General features: G+C 50.8%; 1 protein-coding gene across 1 annotated transcript in view; it reads right to left on the reverse strand.

Annotated features, from left to right (window-relative positions):
* Cep164 (centrosomal protein 164) overlaps window positions 1-14,615 on the reverse strand; it is a 64,346-nt gene that overhangs the window by 18,459 nt on the left and 31,272 nt on the right. The window contains exons 8-12 of the mRNA XM_029481580.1: window positions 8,528-8,902; window positions 7,384-7,464; window positions 5,529-5,612; window positions 1,974-2,059; window positions 322-465 (exon numbers count right to left, since the gene is read on the reverse strand). Coding sequence (XP_029337440.1) covers window positions 322-465; window positions 1,974-2,059; window positions 5,529-5,612; window positions 7,384-7,464; window positions 8,528-8,902 — 770 coding nt within the window. The remainder of the gene's footprint in view (window positions 1-321; window positions 466-1,973; window positions 2,060-5,528; window positions 5,613-7,383; window positions 7,465-8,527; window positions 8,903-14,615) is intronic.

Below are 14,615 nucleotides of genomic sequence, written 5' to 3' on the forward strand. Positions count from 1 at the left end.
TGGCTTCAGCAGGTCCAGGGGCCCTGCACTGCCCTCTGGCTGAGCCTGGGACAAAGCAGTGCTCCAGCTCAGTTTGCACGAGGCTAGAGGTGGGCTGATGCCTGGCAGGGAGATGCTGGTGAGGACAGAGCTAAAAAGGGTCCCCTAGCAAGTGTGGAGCAGAGAGGGCCACAGTCAAGTCTGCCCTGGCAGGAGTCACACTCTTATTTAAAAACTCCTATGGCTCCCCCATCAGGCTGGCTACCCTAACATCAGCTATGGACAGAGGACTATGAAGAGGCAGGTTTGACACCTCCAGGGACCCTTCTTCCTCATCCTTACCTCTGGAGGAGGGACAGTGGGGCGGGGCTGGCTACAGAGTCCTTCCCAGGCCCCTCTGCTTCCTTCCACTCAGGCTGCCCCTCCAGGGTCTGCAAAGGCCCTTCCTCAGTAGCCTGGCTGTGAAGGCCACTCTGGAGATGTTCCCTGCGCAGAAATGGGGAAGATAGCCTGGTCAGGGCAGCCAGTGGAAGAGGGTTAGGCCTTCACTTGGAAAGCCAGAAGAGAATATAGAGGGCATGGGTGTTGTGGGCACTATCCCCCTCCTCAGCTGCATAGGAGATGCTGCCCCCACACCCACAGAGTCCAAACACCGCAGCCACACACGCAGCAGGACAGCGTCCCCCTTCTCAGTGCCCTCCTGCAGGGTTACAGCTGGGCTCTTGGTACCCTGCTGCATTTGCCTGGTCTAGCAGCTGAACACCTTCACATTATCAGAATTCACCACCACTGGGGCCAGGGAGGGATGAAAGGATTAAGAGAAAATGGGGAAAGAAAGGGCTAGAGAGATAGATCAGTGGTTAAGATGATGCCTTGTCCTTCCAAGGACCTGAGTTCAAATCCCAGCAATCTGTGCCAGACAGCTCACAAGTACCTGTAATTTCAGCTCCAGGAGATCTGGCACCTCTGGTCTCTGTGGGACACTCACATTCATGAGTATACATGCGCACACACACACACACACAGAGAGAGAGAGAGAGACATATACATACACACACACTTAAAGATTAAAAAGGGTTTGTTTTTTTTTTTAATGGTAAAAAGAAAGGTTGGAGAGATGACTTGGTTACCATCTGTAACTCCAGCCCCAGGGGATCCAACATCCTCTGCTGACCCCCCTCAGGCACCAAGCACACACATGGTGCATAGTCATACACGTAAGCAAAGCATTCACACACATAAAATAAATCTTAAAAAAAATAAAAATAGGGGGAGAGAGGAGGGGATAGGGGGCTTGTGGAAGGGAAACTGGGAAGGTGGATAACATTTAAAATGTAAATAAAATAACCAATAAAAAATGAAAAAAATAAAATAAATGTGAAAAGGAGGTGCCAGACTCCAGTGGTCAGATGATAACCGACGCAGGAGCATTACTGAATATACCAAAGAAGGAAGAATGCAGACCCAAGAAGAGATGACTACTACCCTTCATTTTCTTGGGTGGCAGCCCTCCTCCTTTTATGGGATGAGGCCAGGGGAAAACACACCGCACGCGTGCACACACACACACACACACACACACACACACACAGAGTCTGCACAGCCAACTCTACCATCAAGGGAAGAGCCCCAGCTCAGACCACTGAGCTTCAGCACTTAGAACATGGCTCTCTAGACCCCCAACGCAGCCACTTCAGCCCTGACTCACAGCCACATATACACAGCTTAATCGACCCAATCCAGTAAGGAGGACAGAAGCCCAGGACTAATCACAGAGCCATGTGCAAAGTCCTGCCAAGTGACACTTCACACTCCTGTCATAGTACACCACCACAGGCAGGGTCCCTCCTGCCCACCTCCCACACCCTGCCACATAAACACACCTTGTACGGCCACCCAGTCAGGTCACCATCTGCCTCCCAGCGACCGTAAGGACCAGGAATTCTACCCACGCCCACACCCTCCTGACACACACAACCTCCCACTGTACATACCTCTTGGAGCCTTGGGTATGCTTGCTCTGTGGCTCAGCGATGCTGGATTTACTGTCATCTTGTTCTTCTTGGTCTAACCCCTGGGCCTGAAAGCAAGAAGTCAGGGAAGAAGTGCTTTAGGGGGCTCTGCAGCAGTGTCTCATCCCACTGAGTCAAACAGTCAGCAGGTACACCACGGTGCCTCTGGAGAGGACAGGGGCTTCTGAGACACAGGACAGGTCTGTCTGTAGAATGAAACTTCCTAAGCTCTAGCTAAGCCCATGACCCACAGCTGAAACAGAAGATAAATAAATATGGTCACTATATACATAGATAAGAGCCAGAAACGGCGGGGGGGGGGGGCGGGTACCCTAAGTGCCTGGCCTGCTGCCCGGACCCTGCACTGCTAGTCGCAAAGAGAAGGCGATGATCTAAACTCACTGAGGCCTGGGTCAGCAAGGCCGTGGTACAGGGGTGACAAAATAAAATGGTTAGACCACGTACTTTGGGAAGGAAGAATTCTGAACCACCAGGATCTAGGAGGGGCAGGGGAGGCCGTGCCCCAAACCCGAGGGCACCATCTGACTCCCAGAAGGAGAGCACAACTTCCTCTGCTCTACCCCCAGACAGAACCCCATCATAGACAATGAGCCCCCCCGCCCCGCGCCAGCCCCCAAGCCTGGTATATTACAGCATCCGTTTGAAAATAAACTCCCAAATCGTATTCACATCTTGGGTATCTAGGCAAATTTAGAAAGCTGGTTTAAAAAAAAAAAAAGGAATTTTTGATGATTTCAAATATTTTGCAAAGAAACGCAATGGTGACATCAGCCTGGGACCAGCCTTTGTTCCAGAATGTCCAGCCTGCAGGAGAACCCCTCCTCCCCTCAACTATGTCGGTAAAGCATGCATCCCAGGGCTTCAGCAAGGGTGAAATGTCCTACACATGAACACAGCTTCCGCCTGAAGAATTAGGCTACAGTGCCGGCTCCTCCTCCCTCCTCCTCTCCCTCAGCCTAAGATGGAGAGAAAGAAAAGCCCGTGCCAGCCTCAGGCCCCACTCTAGGACTGGCCCTCACTGACAGGAGCACCGCCTACTCTTGAGACTTAGGTTCCCCGGGAGGGGAGGGGAAGGAGAGAGATCACTCTGTCTTTCCCAATGGGGTCCCAGCCCTGTGCCCCGAGCATACAGACACTTCCCCTCTGACTACCAGAACCCCAGCAGTTGTATCTGACTCTGACATCTGGGTGGTTAACTAAGGGCAGATCACATTGTAACCAGCAATGCATCTGTGATGCCTCTCAGAGCCTGAGGCAGAAGGGCTCCCTGTCAGGGCTGCCACTTCCATTGCATGGGCCTGGACAGAGCCTGGGCCACACAGTGACCGGCAAGCACACCCTCCCTGCCCCACCTCGGCCTCCTTCCGAGGTACATCTTCCCTACAAAGCACCCCCTCTTGTTCTCATGTTCTCAAAGAAAAAGGGACCACACAGGTCAACTGGACTTCAACTAAAATATAAGTGACAAAGCAGGGTGACTGGAATACAAACTCAAAGCGAGCCCACAGCCATAGAGGACGACTCCAGGACTGTGAGGACAGAGACAGATTGGAGCTGGCCACAGACCACACCATTCTGTCTGCCTGACCCATTCTTGCTTCACGGATTGTGAAGCAGCCTCCTGACACAGAAGAAGAGACAACTCAGGGAAAGCCACACAGTGGGTCCTCTGAGTAGTTTTACTTGCTCCCTAGAACTTTTGCCCTGGAAAAGGAAGAAAGGACCCAGTGAGGGACATGTGTTCTGGAAAGGAGATCAAAACAAGCACACACCAAGCCTCTGGCCCAGCTAAACTCGGGACCCCAGCTTCCCAGCCTTACCTCTGCACCTGAGTTTTGTTTTTAAGATCCAGTCCCAAGGTGGAAGCAGGAGGATTGCAAGCTTAACTTAGAGCGTTGGTTTTTAAGGGCAGGGACCAGGGTGCTGAGGTAGTGTTGAGTGACAGAGGACCTGCCTGGCTTATATAAAGCCTTACAGTCGGCATCCAACAATGGAAGGGGGCCTTGACTGTGCCTACAGTTTCAAAAGAACACATGTGGTAAATGTGCCTTTACATATGCAGTCTGTTGTATGTATACAGAAGAAATGTATCTGGTGCTGGGGGTGGGACCCAGGGTTTCACACATGGACTCTACCATAGCTACACTCCCAGCCCTCAAAATAAGTTTGAGGATAAATAAAACCCAAGATAATTTAACTCCAAGGCCCTCCCTATTCCTAGCCTTGGGAACCAGAACAGAGGGAAGGAGGCGCTAGCCCCAGAGGACCACAAAGACAACTGCATGCATGGTTGGCTCTGTGCTGGGAAGCAGCTGCTGCGTCCTCTGCCAGCTCCACCCTTACACACCTTGAGAACAGGAAGACAGCTGCAGGCTGAGTCCTGTCAAAGGCACTGCTGGCCAGTCAGCCAGAGCATCCTGTACCACCCTCACTCCAACAGTGGTACTGCTGGCCAGTCAGCCAGAGCATCCCGTACCACCCACACTCCAACACGCTGGCTCAAGTATGAATTAGAACTTCCTCTGTCAGGACTGGCTGCCAACAGGCAGTGGCCACTGGGAATTAAACCCAAGCCATGTCACAGAACCTACCCTGCCCTATGGACCTGGAGGCTTCCTAGTGACTTGTCACCAAAGGGGCCTCACCAAGTACAGCTGCTCCACGCCCTCCCTCCCTAACCCTACCTTCCCTTGTCCTTGCCTTCACATCCTCAGCTCTTCCAACAGGGGGTATCCAAAGTCTATCAGAGACCTGGTAATGGGGCCGTCACCCAGAAAGGCACCAGCCGGACCTGAGAGGAGCGCATGAGGCCAAATGTAGTCTGAAAACACTGTGCATCCATGTGTACGTGCATGCATCCCACCGAGGGCTCCCAGGCTGGGTTCATAGCAAATATCCGGTTGTTTCACTCAAACCAGCTGCTCCCTAAAACCCACAGAGTCCATGTACCAGAATCCCTCTTCTAGCAGCCCAGAGAGGAAAAAAAAACCGCCCTGACTTAAGCTCCTCTAGGGCAGCATCTGTGTTTCAGGCACCTTGGGTGGAGACCGAGGAGACAGACAAAACGTTGTAAAAGCAAAGTAAGAATCCTGGGAGCAGAGAAGGGACAAGCCACCTCCTCCAGACAGACACCCGAACTGGGCCTCAGAGCCTAAAGAAGAAAACTCAGGGGTGAAAGGGGAAGCAGTAGGCCTTGGCAGAGCAGTCACAAGGTGCAACATGTGCAGACTGGTAAGGCAAGTGGCAGATCCAGCTGCTGGGTGGCAGATCCAGAATGAATGGGTGGGTGGGCGGGCGGTAAACCCTCAGTGGCTGAATGAAGAAATGGACACACGGCAGGACCAGGATGTTCCAGTGCACAGCAGCAAAACAAAGCAATCATGGCCAGAAGGCCCACCAGAGGCAAGTGTCTGGAGAGAGAGCATATTCCGAAGTCCACACTGTGAAAGGCAGGGGTCACCCCTATCAGTAACTGCCAGAGAAAGTGAGGCCGTAGCCTAGACCACTCCGACTCACCTCCCAGTGGCCTCCACCCAAGACTGGAGAAAGCGTGTCACCATCCAGCAGGTGCTCCGAGATGCGACTGCGAAAGCCCAAGTCCTGCAGGCGGAGGAGATGAGAAGTGAGCTCTGCTCTTGCCACGGTCAGCGCTTGTCCCACCCTTCAGAAAGGTGTGCACTATGTCCTAGGCACAGAGCTCAACACTGAGACGTCTAAGTTCTCAAAGCGGGCAAGAGAATGAGAAGCAGAGTCAAAATGACACCGCAGGCCCTGAGTGGACGCTGTGGAGACTCACTGTAAAAATCTTTCTGACTTTTCTGTAGCTTTCATATTTTTCATAATAAAAGTATAGACAGAAATAACCCTGCAAGATTGGCGTGCTCGCGCTCTGTGGACCCAGCTGCAGGCTGGGGAGGTCATGTAATTTGGCCCAGGACAAAAAGCTGCTGACAAGGGGGCTGCAGGTCAGATGAGGCCGGGGCCTGACTCTTTCCATGACACAAGCTGCATGCACCACATGGCTTTTCACAGCTGTCTCCCTGCTCCCCTCTCATCCTCTGCCCAAGCTGGGCAGGAGAAATGCCAGCAAACCCCAACCCATGGGTTGCTTGGAAGTTGAGGCTCGGTGGGCTCCTTCCAGCTCATGCCTTCCCTCTCCCCATAGGTGGCCCCTCTCTAGACAATGGGACTCATTAGCAGTGCTCTGTCCACAGAGTCCTCTTGGGGACAAGCAGCAGATGCCCACAATTCCTGACTGCCCTTCGGCTGCCACAGGACCACATCATACCCCTCCTGAGCGTAAGAGTCCCGCTGGGCTAAGTGAAGGATTGCTATCTGACTGTATTCTAACAGGGACAGTCCTGTCATCGGCCTGATGGATGGCGGGATGCCCAGGCGAGGTCTGGTCCTGCTGTCTCCGGCTTCCTCCCTCCACACCCAGAGGGAAGGAGAATGCTGATTGGTCCAAGCAGCACACAGTGGCAGCTTTGGAAGGACCAGGCCACTTGTTTCCAAGAGTCCCGTGACATACAGTTATCCATCACTGTCAAGTGTCGAGTTGGCTTGGTAGGGTTTCTGTTGTTCTGTTTTGGGGGTTGGATGGGCATTTTGTTTCGTTTTGAGGTTTGTTTTGTTTTGTTTTGTTTTTACCAATAGTGATTTTCCCCCCTTACCTTTCTAGCCTCTCTGGTTTGTGGGGTTGTCTTGGATTATGATATTTTCCCTTCAGTCTGATTTCTCCTCCATCTAAGGCAGCTGCCATCTGCTACCAAGGCCCAGGGCTCAGTGTGGGGCCAAAGCGCTCTGCTGTCTAACTCCACTGCAGCCCTCCTCTCGTCTCTGTTCATCCCTGACCCTCTCCCACTAATCCCTCCCCTCACCCCCTCCTCCTCTGAACAGATGGAGGGGACATGCAGAGGTAACAATGGGCCAAAAGGAGCCAAATCCTCCCTTTAAGACTCAGACTTGGCAAATGAACTTGAGACGGAGCAGGCTGGATGGAAGGCCTAGGAAAGAGGAATCACAAAGGACCTGGCAGCGCAGGACAAAAGCCTTGACTTTCAGCATGGCTCAGTGGCCCACAAACAGCCTGGAGCCTAGAGGCCCTGGGCAGCTCAGGTGGCCTCTAGACAAGTCACACAAAGGAAGAGCACTGACTCTAGCTTGTCATGGTGTCTGAGCCCTGCCTCACTTAGCTCTGTGGCAAACCTATGAGGTGGGCAGTGCTACCTCTGCCTACTGAGCTGAGACCCTGGAACTCGCAGGAGCTGATTCTGATCCCAGCTGCGGGACCACTGGTAAAGTACTTCTCTGGGAAAAAAGAAAAGCCCGGCTCTTACACAGCGCCCTGCTGCGCCTCACCACAACTCACCAGGCCGAGGAAAGACTTAGGGTCAGAAGCTTCGGACCCTGAGTGCCGGGCGTCCTTCAAGTGTCCGTGGATCTCTGACTCCTGCAGGGACATATCACAGAGAAAACCCCCCAGCTGTTCAGGGCTGCTGTCCATGGAATTCCCATCAGGCCACAGGGCTGACATAGAACTGAGCCCAAGATGAACATCTACCCATTTTGAAAACTAGCAGATACGAACACCTACACAAGAACGTGGCTAGGTTCTGATGCTGATGGGGGACAAGCACAGCCCAGACCAGATCTGCAGGATTTAGACAGAAAAGGAGAGCAAAGAATGGTGGAGACAGGAAGTCAGCAGCATACATGTAAAATACCTTAAGCATACCTTAAAAATAAAGTGTATCTTAGTGTGTGTGCACGCTCATGTATATGCAGTGTGCAAGTGTGTGTGCATATGTGTGTATGTATTTAGATTATATATGTCTGTATTTATATAAATACATGTGTGTGTGTGTATATATATATGTATATATGTATATGTATACATTTATATGTATGAGTGTGTATATTTAGGTATATGTGTGTGTGCGTGTTTATGTGTATACATGTATACACACAGACCTACTTCTGACCACTTTGATTATTACATAATCTGTGAATGTAACAACTTACATATTTGGGGTCAGAACAGCAATTGTCATAGAAATGGATGAGAAGAGTCATTCGGTAATCTGACTTACCTATGCTAGTGCAGGACACGCAACTCTGGTAGCCCTCATCCCACCCCCATGCCAACACGCACACCCACACGCACACGCACACGCACACACACACACTCTATAGGAACTCAGGCTGCAGCAAACCAAGACAACACAGGGGCAGGGAGAGAGGGTGAGGAGGGACAAGGAGCATGAACATCTAAGGGGTGCAGATGGAAAAGCACATTTCTGCTCTGAATTCCCAGTGCCAGCAGCTCTGCAATTTCATTCAGGATTTTACTGCCTGCTGGGTCTGGGCATATTTGTCACAATTAAGGGCTCTGGCAGATGTTGACAGCGGAAAGCAGTTCCAGTAAAATAGATACCAGGAGCAGGAAGTTGTAAGGGGCTGGAGACAGCAGGGGCCGGTTGCAGCTGGCAATAGCCTTGGGACGAGGGACTTACCTCACTGACGTCTGAGGTGTTCTCCAAGGCAGAAGCCTCCTTTGGCTCCTTGGCAGCACTCTCCCTCCTGGAAGTCTCCTCTCCTGCCTGCACTGGGTCCTCTGCCTGCTGCTTTTTAGAGGCCCTGGAAGGCTGATCACCCCCGGGGTCCAACTTGGGAGCCATCTGACTTGAAGAAGCCTTGGGATCACTATTCTCGTTTTCTTTCTGTGGGTTCCAGGGACTTGCCCCTCTTCCTTGGGACTTACTGCCATTGGCACTGGCCACACTACTGTCTGTGCCCTGGCTGAACAGCTTGCCGGGAGTTGGGGGGCGATCGGCATCTGAGTCCAGAGAAACATCCTTCTTGTCTGGCTGGCTGGTTCTTGGAGACTCCTGAGGAGCAAAGATAATGTCAGAAAGGAGGTAAAGTTTAGAGACTAGCACAAGAGAGGCCATTCCTTGACTCTCAGGTGACCTGCTTGGTCACTGACCCTAGTGTTATCCCTCATAACTCTGTGCGTGTGTGTGTGTGTGTGTGTGCGTGTGCGTGTGCGTGCGTGTGCGTGTGTGTGTGTGTGTGTGTGTGTAAACCAGCAGGTGTCTTCTTCAGTGGCTCTGAGATGTCACCTCTCACTGAATCTGGAACTCACCAATTTGGTCAGACTATTTGGCCAGCATGCTCCAGGGACCCACCTTCTCTCTGCTCCCACCACGAGGGTTGCAGATGTATGCTGTCATACCTGGATCTTTAACTGAGTGCTAGAGATTGCAACTCATACCCACATGCTTGCACAGGGAGCACTTTACCCACCCAACTGTCTCCCTGGCCCTGCCAAACAGCTTTTTAAAAAACATTGTTTTAATTATGTGGGGAGCAGGGCAAGGGGTATTTGCACATGTGTACAGGTGTCTGTAGAAGCCAGAAGCATTGCATCTTACTGGAACTAGAATTATGGGTGGTTGTGAACGACCCAATATAGGTATAGGGAGCCAAATTCTGGTCCTGTGCAAGAGCAGTATGCACTCTTAAGCTTTGTGAGCCATCTCTTAGTCGCCCAACTCGCTTTGCAAAACACTGATTGCTGCCCTTTGATCCATTTCCAGATAAACGGAATGGAAATTTCTATGGTCGTATAGCCAATCAGGGAACTGTCCACAATGGGCTTAGAAATTACCACAACTCTGCCGGCCTCTGCCACATTCTCCAGCCCCACCAGCCAAACCCTCAGATCCCAGGAGGCAATATTTACTCAAAGTGATGATAGAGACCACGCAGAGAGCAACAGCAAAGACTGGAACTTTTTGCTTTTCACTGTTCAAAGACAGAGGGAAGATATAGGTAGGGTACCCCTCCCCACCCAGGTCTCCCTGCACAAGCCAGCAAGTCCATAGACAGCATCTTCTGTCCAGGACTCTCTGCCTGTGGTCTCTGAGAAGCAAATGTCCAGATTGTACTGGCTAGGTAGGAGGTCAGGCAGAGGTGACAAAGGAGAAAGGGACTTCAGAACAGACACGGGTCCATCAGCTGTGACAGAGAAATGACAATTTCTGGAAAAAAAAATCTAGGCCAAGCAGAGTGCTCAAGCGGGCTGCCGTCAGAGAAGTCCCACATCAGGCGGGAAAGACCCTGTTTCCAAACACACTACACGGAAGCACAGTCTTGGCACGAACAGGAAGACCAAAGGGCCAGTAGCTGGCAGTTGTTGATTCTCTAAACTGTGGTCTGGCTGGGTCTCCTGAAGGGAGAGCTAAGCTGCATGCTTGACCACACCCTGTTTTTCATAGACAAACTCAGTTGTAGAAACCCAAGGCTTCTGCTAAATTCTTTAAAGAGTTGACCAAAATAGAGACAGAAAGCCTTCCCTCAGAAATACAGCCACTGGCCTCTCCTGGGCTCAGGCTCAGAGCCTCCTTCCAGAAAACCATCTGCGTTGGCACTTAGGCGGTCGAGCTGAACAACACCTGATGAGGGCTTTTTAGGGCTTCCCGATTCCCTATCCTGAAGGTTAAAGAAAAGAGTGTGATATAGTTTGGATCTGAAGTGTCCCCCAAAAGGCTCACGTGATGGAGGGTTGCCTCAGGCCCATGGGCATGCCCTTGAAAGAGGCTGTGGGACCTCACACCCTTCATCTCTTTGTTCCTTGGCTTGTGATGTGAACATCTTTGCTATGCACAGGGTCCTGCCATGATATGCCACTGGCCCTCACAGTATCATCTCTCCCAGGAAGTCTTCCTTGGTCTTTGGACCCTGGACCCTGGGCCTCTCTATGACAATAGCTATAATAGTTGTGGGTTTCTTTGTTTATTTTCCTCACTAGACGAACTTCTGGTTGAGCTCAGAACCCAGTTTCTAGAATACAAGGATGTTCGGTAAAGTCTTGACAGAGCGTATTAGGGTTTTGTTTTGTTTTGTTTGTTTGTTTCTTTTTTAAGAATGCTGGTGTCTTGCCAGTGGTGATGGTGTATGCCTTTAATCTCACTAGAGGCAGGTGGATCTCTGAATACAAAACCAACCTGGTCTACAGAGCAAGTTCTAGTATAGCCTGAACTACACAGAGGAACTGTCTCAAAAAAACACTACAAAGCCAAGAAGGATGCACGCATGAGACCATGGGAAACACTGAGGTCTCCTCTCCTCCTCTCCCAAGTGGAGATGTAATGGCTATAATTGCCAAGGTCTTACAGGGATTAGATTGTTTCATTACAGTGCTTATGAAATGAAATATTAACTCTTTTAACTACTCAAAATGATGGAAAGGCAAGTAGGCCATCAAAACTCAGAGGGTGACCAGGGTATGTTTGGCACACGCCTCTAATCCCAGCTCTCCAGAGGCACAGACAGGCAGGCAGATTTCTGTGACTTCAAGGCCAGCTTGGTCTACATAGTCAGTCAAGCAACACTGTGAGACACTGTCTCAATAAGTAAATAAATGAGTGAATAAATGAATAAATAAGCAAACAGACAAATAAATGGATAAATGAATGGGCACATTAATTAATTGGTTAACTGATTAATTAATTAAAAAAAAACCTCAAAGGGTATCCCTGGCTGGAAGGCAGCTCAGGAGTATAGCAAATGCCTAGTACACCCGACACTGGGCTCCATTCCCAAAACTGATGAGGAGACAAAAGAAGGAGAGGATAACAGATAGAGGTCGAGTCTCATTCTTTTTTCTTTCCTTAAAAACATAAGTCTTTTTTTTTAATTGGTTTTATTCTTGTGTGTGTGTCTGTCTATTAGTCTGTGTGCCTGTCTGTGTGTGACCTGTGTGTATGAGTACCTAGTGGGGCCAGAAGAGGGTATAAGATCTGCTGGAATTACAAGCAGTTGTGAGCTTCTGCGGTTGCTGATGTGGGTTCTGGGAACCAACCCCCAGTGGTCCTTGGGAAAAAGAGCAAGTGATTTTTAACCATTGAGACATCTGCCCTAGGTTCCCGTACTCACACTAGAGAGACCACGTCTACAAGAATCTTGAGCTTCATCTAGGCAATTCTCAAACTTAAACCCTTCAAAGGATGGCTTGCAGCTTGGAGCACAGCGCACAGGTAGGGTGTGTGCTTAAGGCAGAAGGCCCCAGCTTATCACCTTCAGCATCCCTTCCTCCCCCAAAAGGAAGATTTCCACGTGACTGGATGATCTCAGTCTGCCTACTGAAACGTAAAATTGCTGAAATAGGGCAACCACTAAAGTAAATGGCCTTAATAAGATAAAATAAACGGCCTTGCCCTATATCCACATCTACCGACTACATCACTAGGATGGCCAGAAATGGGTGGAGAAGGCAGGGGAAGTTAAACACTGGCTGTCTATCATCTACAAAAGGATGCAGGAAAGCTAATACCTCACCTGACTCTGTTGTCCCTGTTCACCCAGCCCCTGCTCCTTGGCACATCACCAGGCCTAGGACCTGAAGCCCCCAGCTGTATGCAAACTCCAGGCACCTGGGTACAGGCTCCTGTTCCGGGCTTTGTGGGTGCACAGCTCTACTCCATGTCTCTCATGCTCAAACTCCCAACCTCCCCTGCCACAGTCCCAGGTCCCTTTTGCATCTCACAGCGTATTTCAAGACTTCACCATCTGCGCAAGGAAGGGGTGAAGAGCAGTGACTGTCAGAACCAGCTCATGAATAGCTAACACTTTTCAAAAGTCATGACGCTCCCCAGGATACAGTCCCACTCCCTCACCTGCCCAGAGCCCCGAGGAATGGGCTCCAATGATCCACACAGGCCAGGAGGAGAATAACAGGGGATCGGAGAGGTTGCCTTGACAGGTCAGGCTTATTTTCCAGGTCTGGTGCCCATTCATTGGGTCTCAGTTCTTTGCACAGCTCCCCGGGTACAGTTAGTTAGCACTTTCCAATCACATTGACATCATCCTGTGATTTCTAAGCCAAGGCTCCCTCCCTCTCCTTTGATAGCTGATGGCTTTTCATCAGCACCACATGACCACATACAGCCTGCTCACCACCCTCTGCCTCCCCAGGCCTGAAGGAAAGCCCTGGTGTGGGTTCTGTGAACCTTTCCCTTTTAGTAACAGACTAGCAATGGGTTTGGGTTGGAAAGCCGAGGTGGGAGCCTGGGCTGCATTCTTACCATCCTACTGCCCTCTCATGGAAGTAAGAGCAAAATGACACAGGGCAGCGTGAACCCAGTGGGAGAGGCTGTAACAGGAGCTGTGAGGGGCGGGGCAAGACTGCACACTGGGACTAAAGCTATTTTCAAAAGCAATGCCCAAGCAGATGCAGTTTTGCCTGCTGAGAAACCTACACTTATCTCCACCACTAACATCTCCCCCATGAAAAAGCCCTAATAACCTACCTGAGGTTTGAATATAGGACTTCAACACCCCCACGTGCAGAGGACTGAAAACAGGAGTCCGTCTATCACCTACTACACATTTCCCCACAACACTGTGGTGCCAAGCAAGCCACTCAAATGTCTAAAAAGCTCCCACTCCCCCACCGCCATTCAAGGGAAAATGTCAGAAGTTCAGATCTCGTCAAAAGAGAGAATACCTTCCCTGGCTGACATATGTAAGCCTTTAAGAAGTCATCACGATCAAGCTACAGTGGAACTGCAATACACCACCCGATGGTTAGGGACAAATACCTACTGAACCCAGAAGCAGAGAAAGCTAAGAGAAGGAGAAAACACCACCCAGCCTGTCTGGGTCCCCTCCACTCCATTCCTTCGGCAGTTAAACAAAGCACAGCCAAGCACGACCTGTGCCCCAGGCAGTGAGTGGGCTGGGTGCTGGGTGTACAGACATAAATCGTGCAGCATCAATATGCCCGGGTTCACCCCCCTGCAGAAACTACCCTCCTTCTGCAAACACTTCCTGAGCCCTTCTCCTGGTGACAGACATCCACCCAGGTGCAAAAGGAGCATCTGCTTTGAGTCCACTTCAGTCTGCACTGGTGCACGGTGGGTGAGAGGAAAACCAAGTCCTCCCGTCAGAGAGTCAAACCGGATTCGTGACTCAGGCAGACCAGCTCTCGCTCAGAAGGAACGGTTTCAAGGCAGACATGTATCAGATTGGAGCTACAGATGGGACAGTTGGAGAAAGTGCTGCGTTTGGCAGAAGGTGTTAAAGTCACAATCAAAACATATCTGACTGTGCGGAACCAAAAGGCCGGACAGACTCTGGGATAATGAGCAAAGTTTTATTATGAAATGGTACCCAGAGTGAGCACTCAGGTACAAATCCAGATATAGCCTGTCAGCCAGCGTGCAGACTCAAACATCCTGGCCTCCAAGGGGTGGTGAGTACCAAGAAATGTGCATCAGAAGTAGTAAGAGATTGGGCCAGGAGTATGGCTCAGTGGGTTAAGGCGCTTGTTGCCAAGCTTGGCAACCTGAGTTCAAGCCCCAGGACCTGCATGGAAGGAGAAAACTGACTCCAGCAAGTTGTCCTCCAACCTCCACATGTGCAGACAAATAAATTTAAATGCAATTAGCCGGGCGTTGGTGGCGCACGCCTTTAATCCCAGCACTCGGGAGGCAGAGACAGGCGGATTTCTGAGTTCGAGGCCAGCCTGGTCTACAGAGTGAGTTCCAGGACAGCCAGGGCTACACAGAGAAACCCTGTCTCGAAAAAAAAACCAAA

This window comes from Mus caroli, chromosome 9 (assembly GCF_900094665.2).
Source record: "Mus caroli chromosome 9, CAROLI_EIJ_v1.1, whole genome shotgun sequence".
In the NCBI taxonomy this organism is placed as follows: domain Eukaryota; kingdom Metazoa; phylum Chordata; class Mammalia; order Rodentia; family Muridae; genus Mus; species Mus caroli.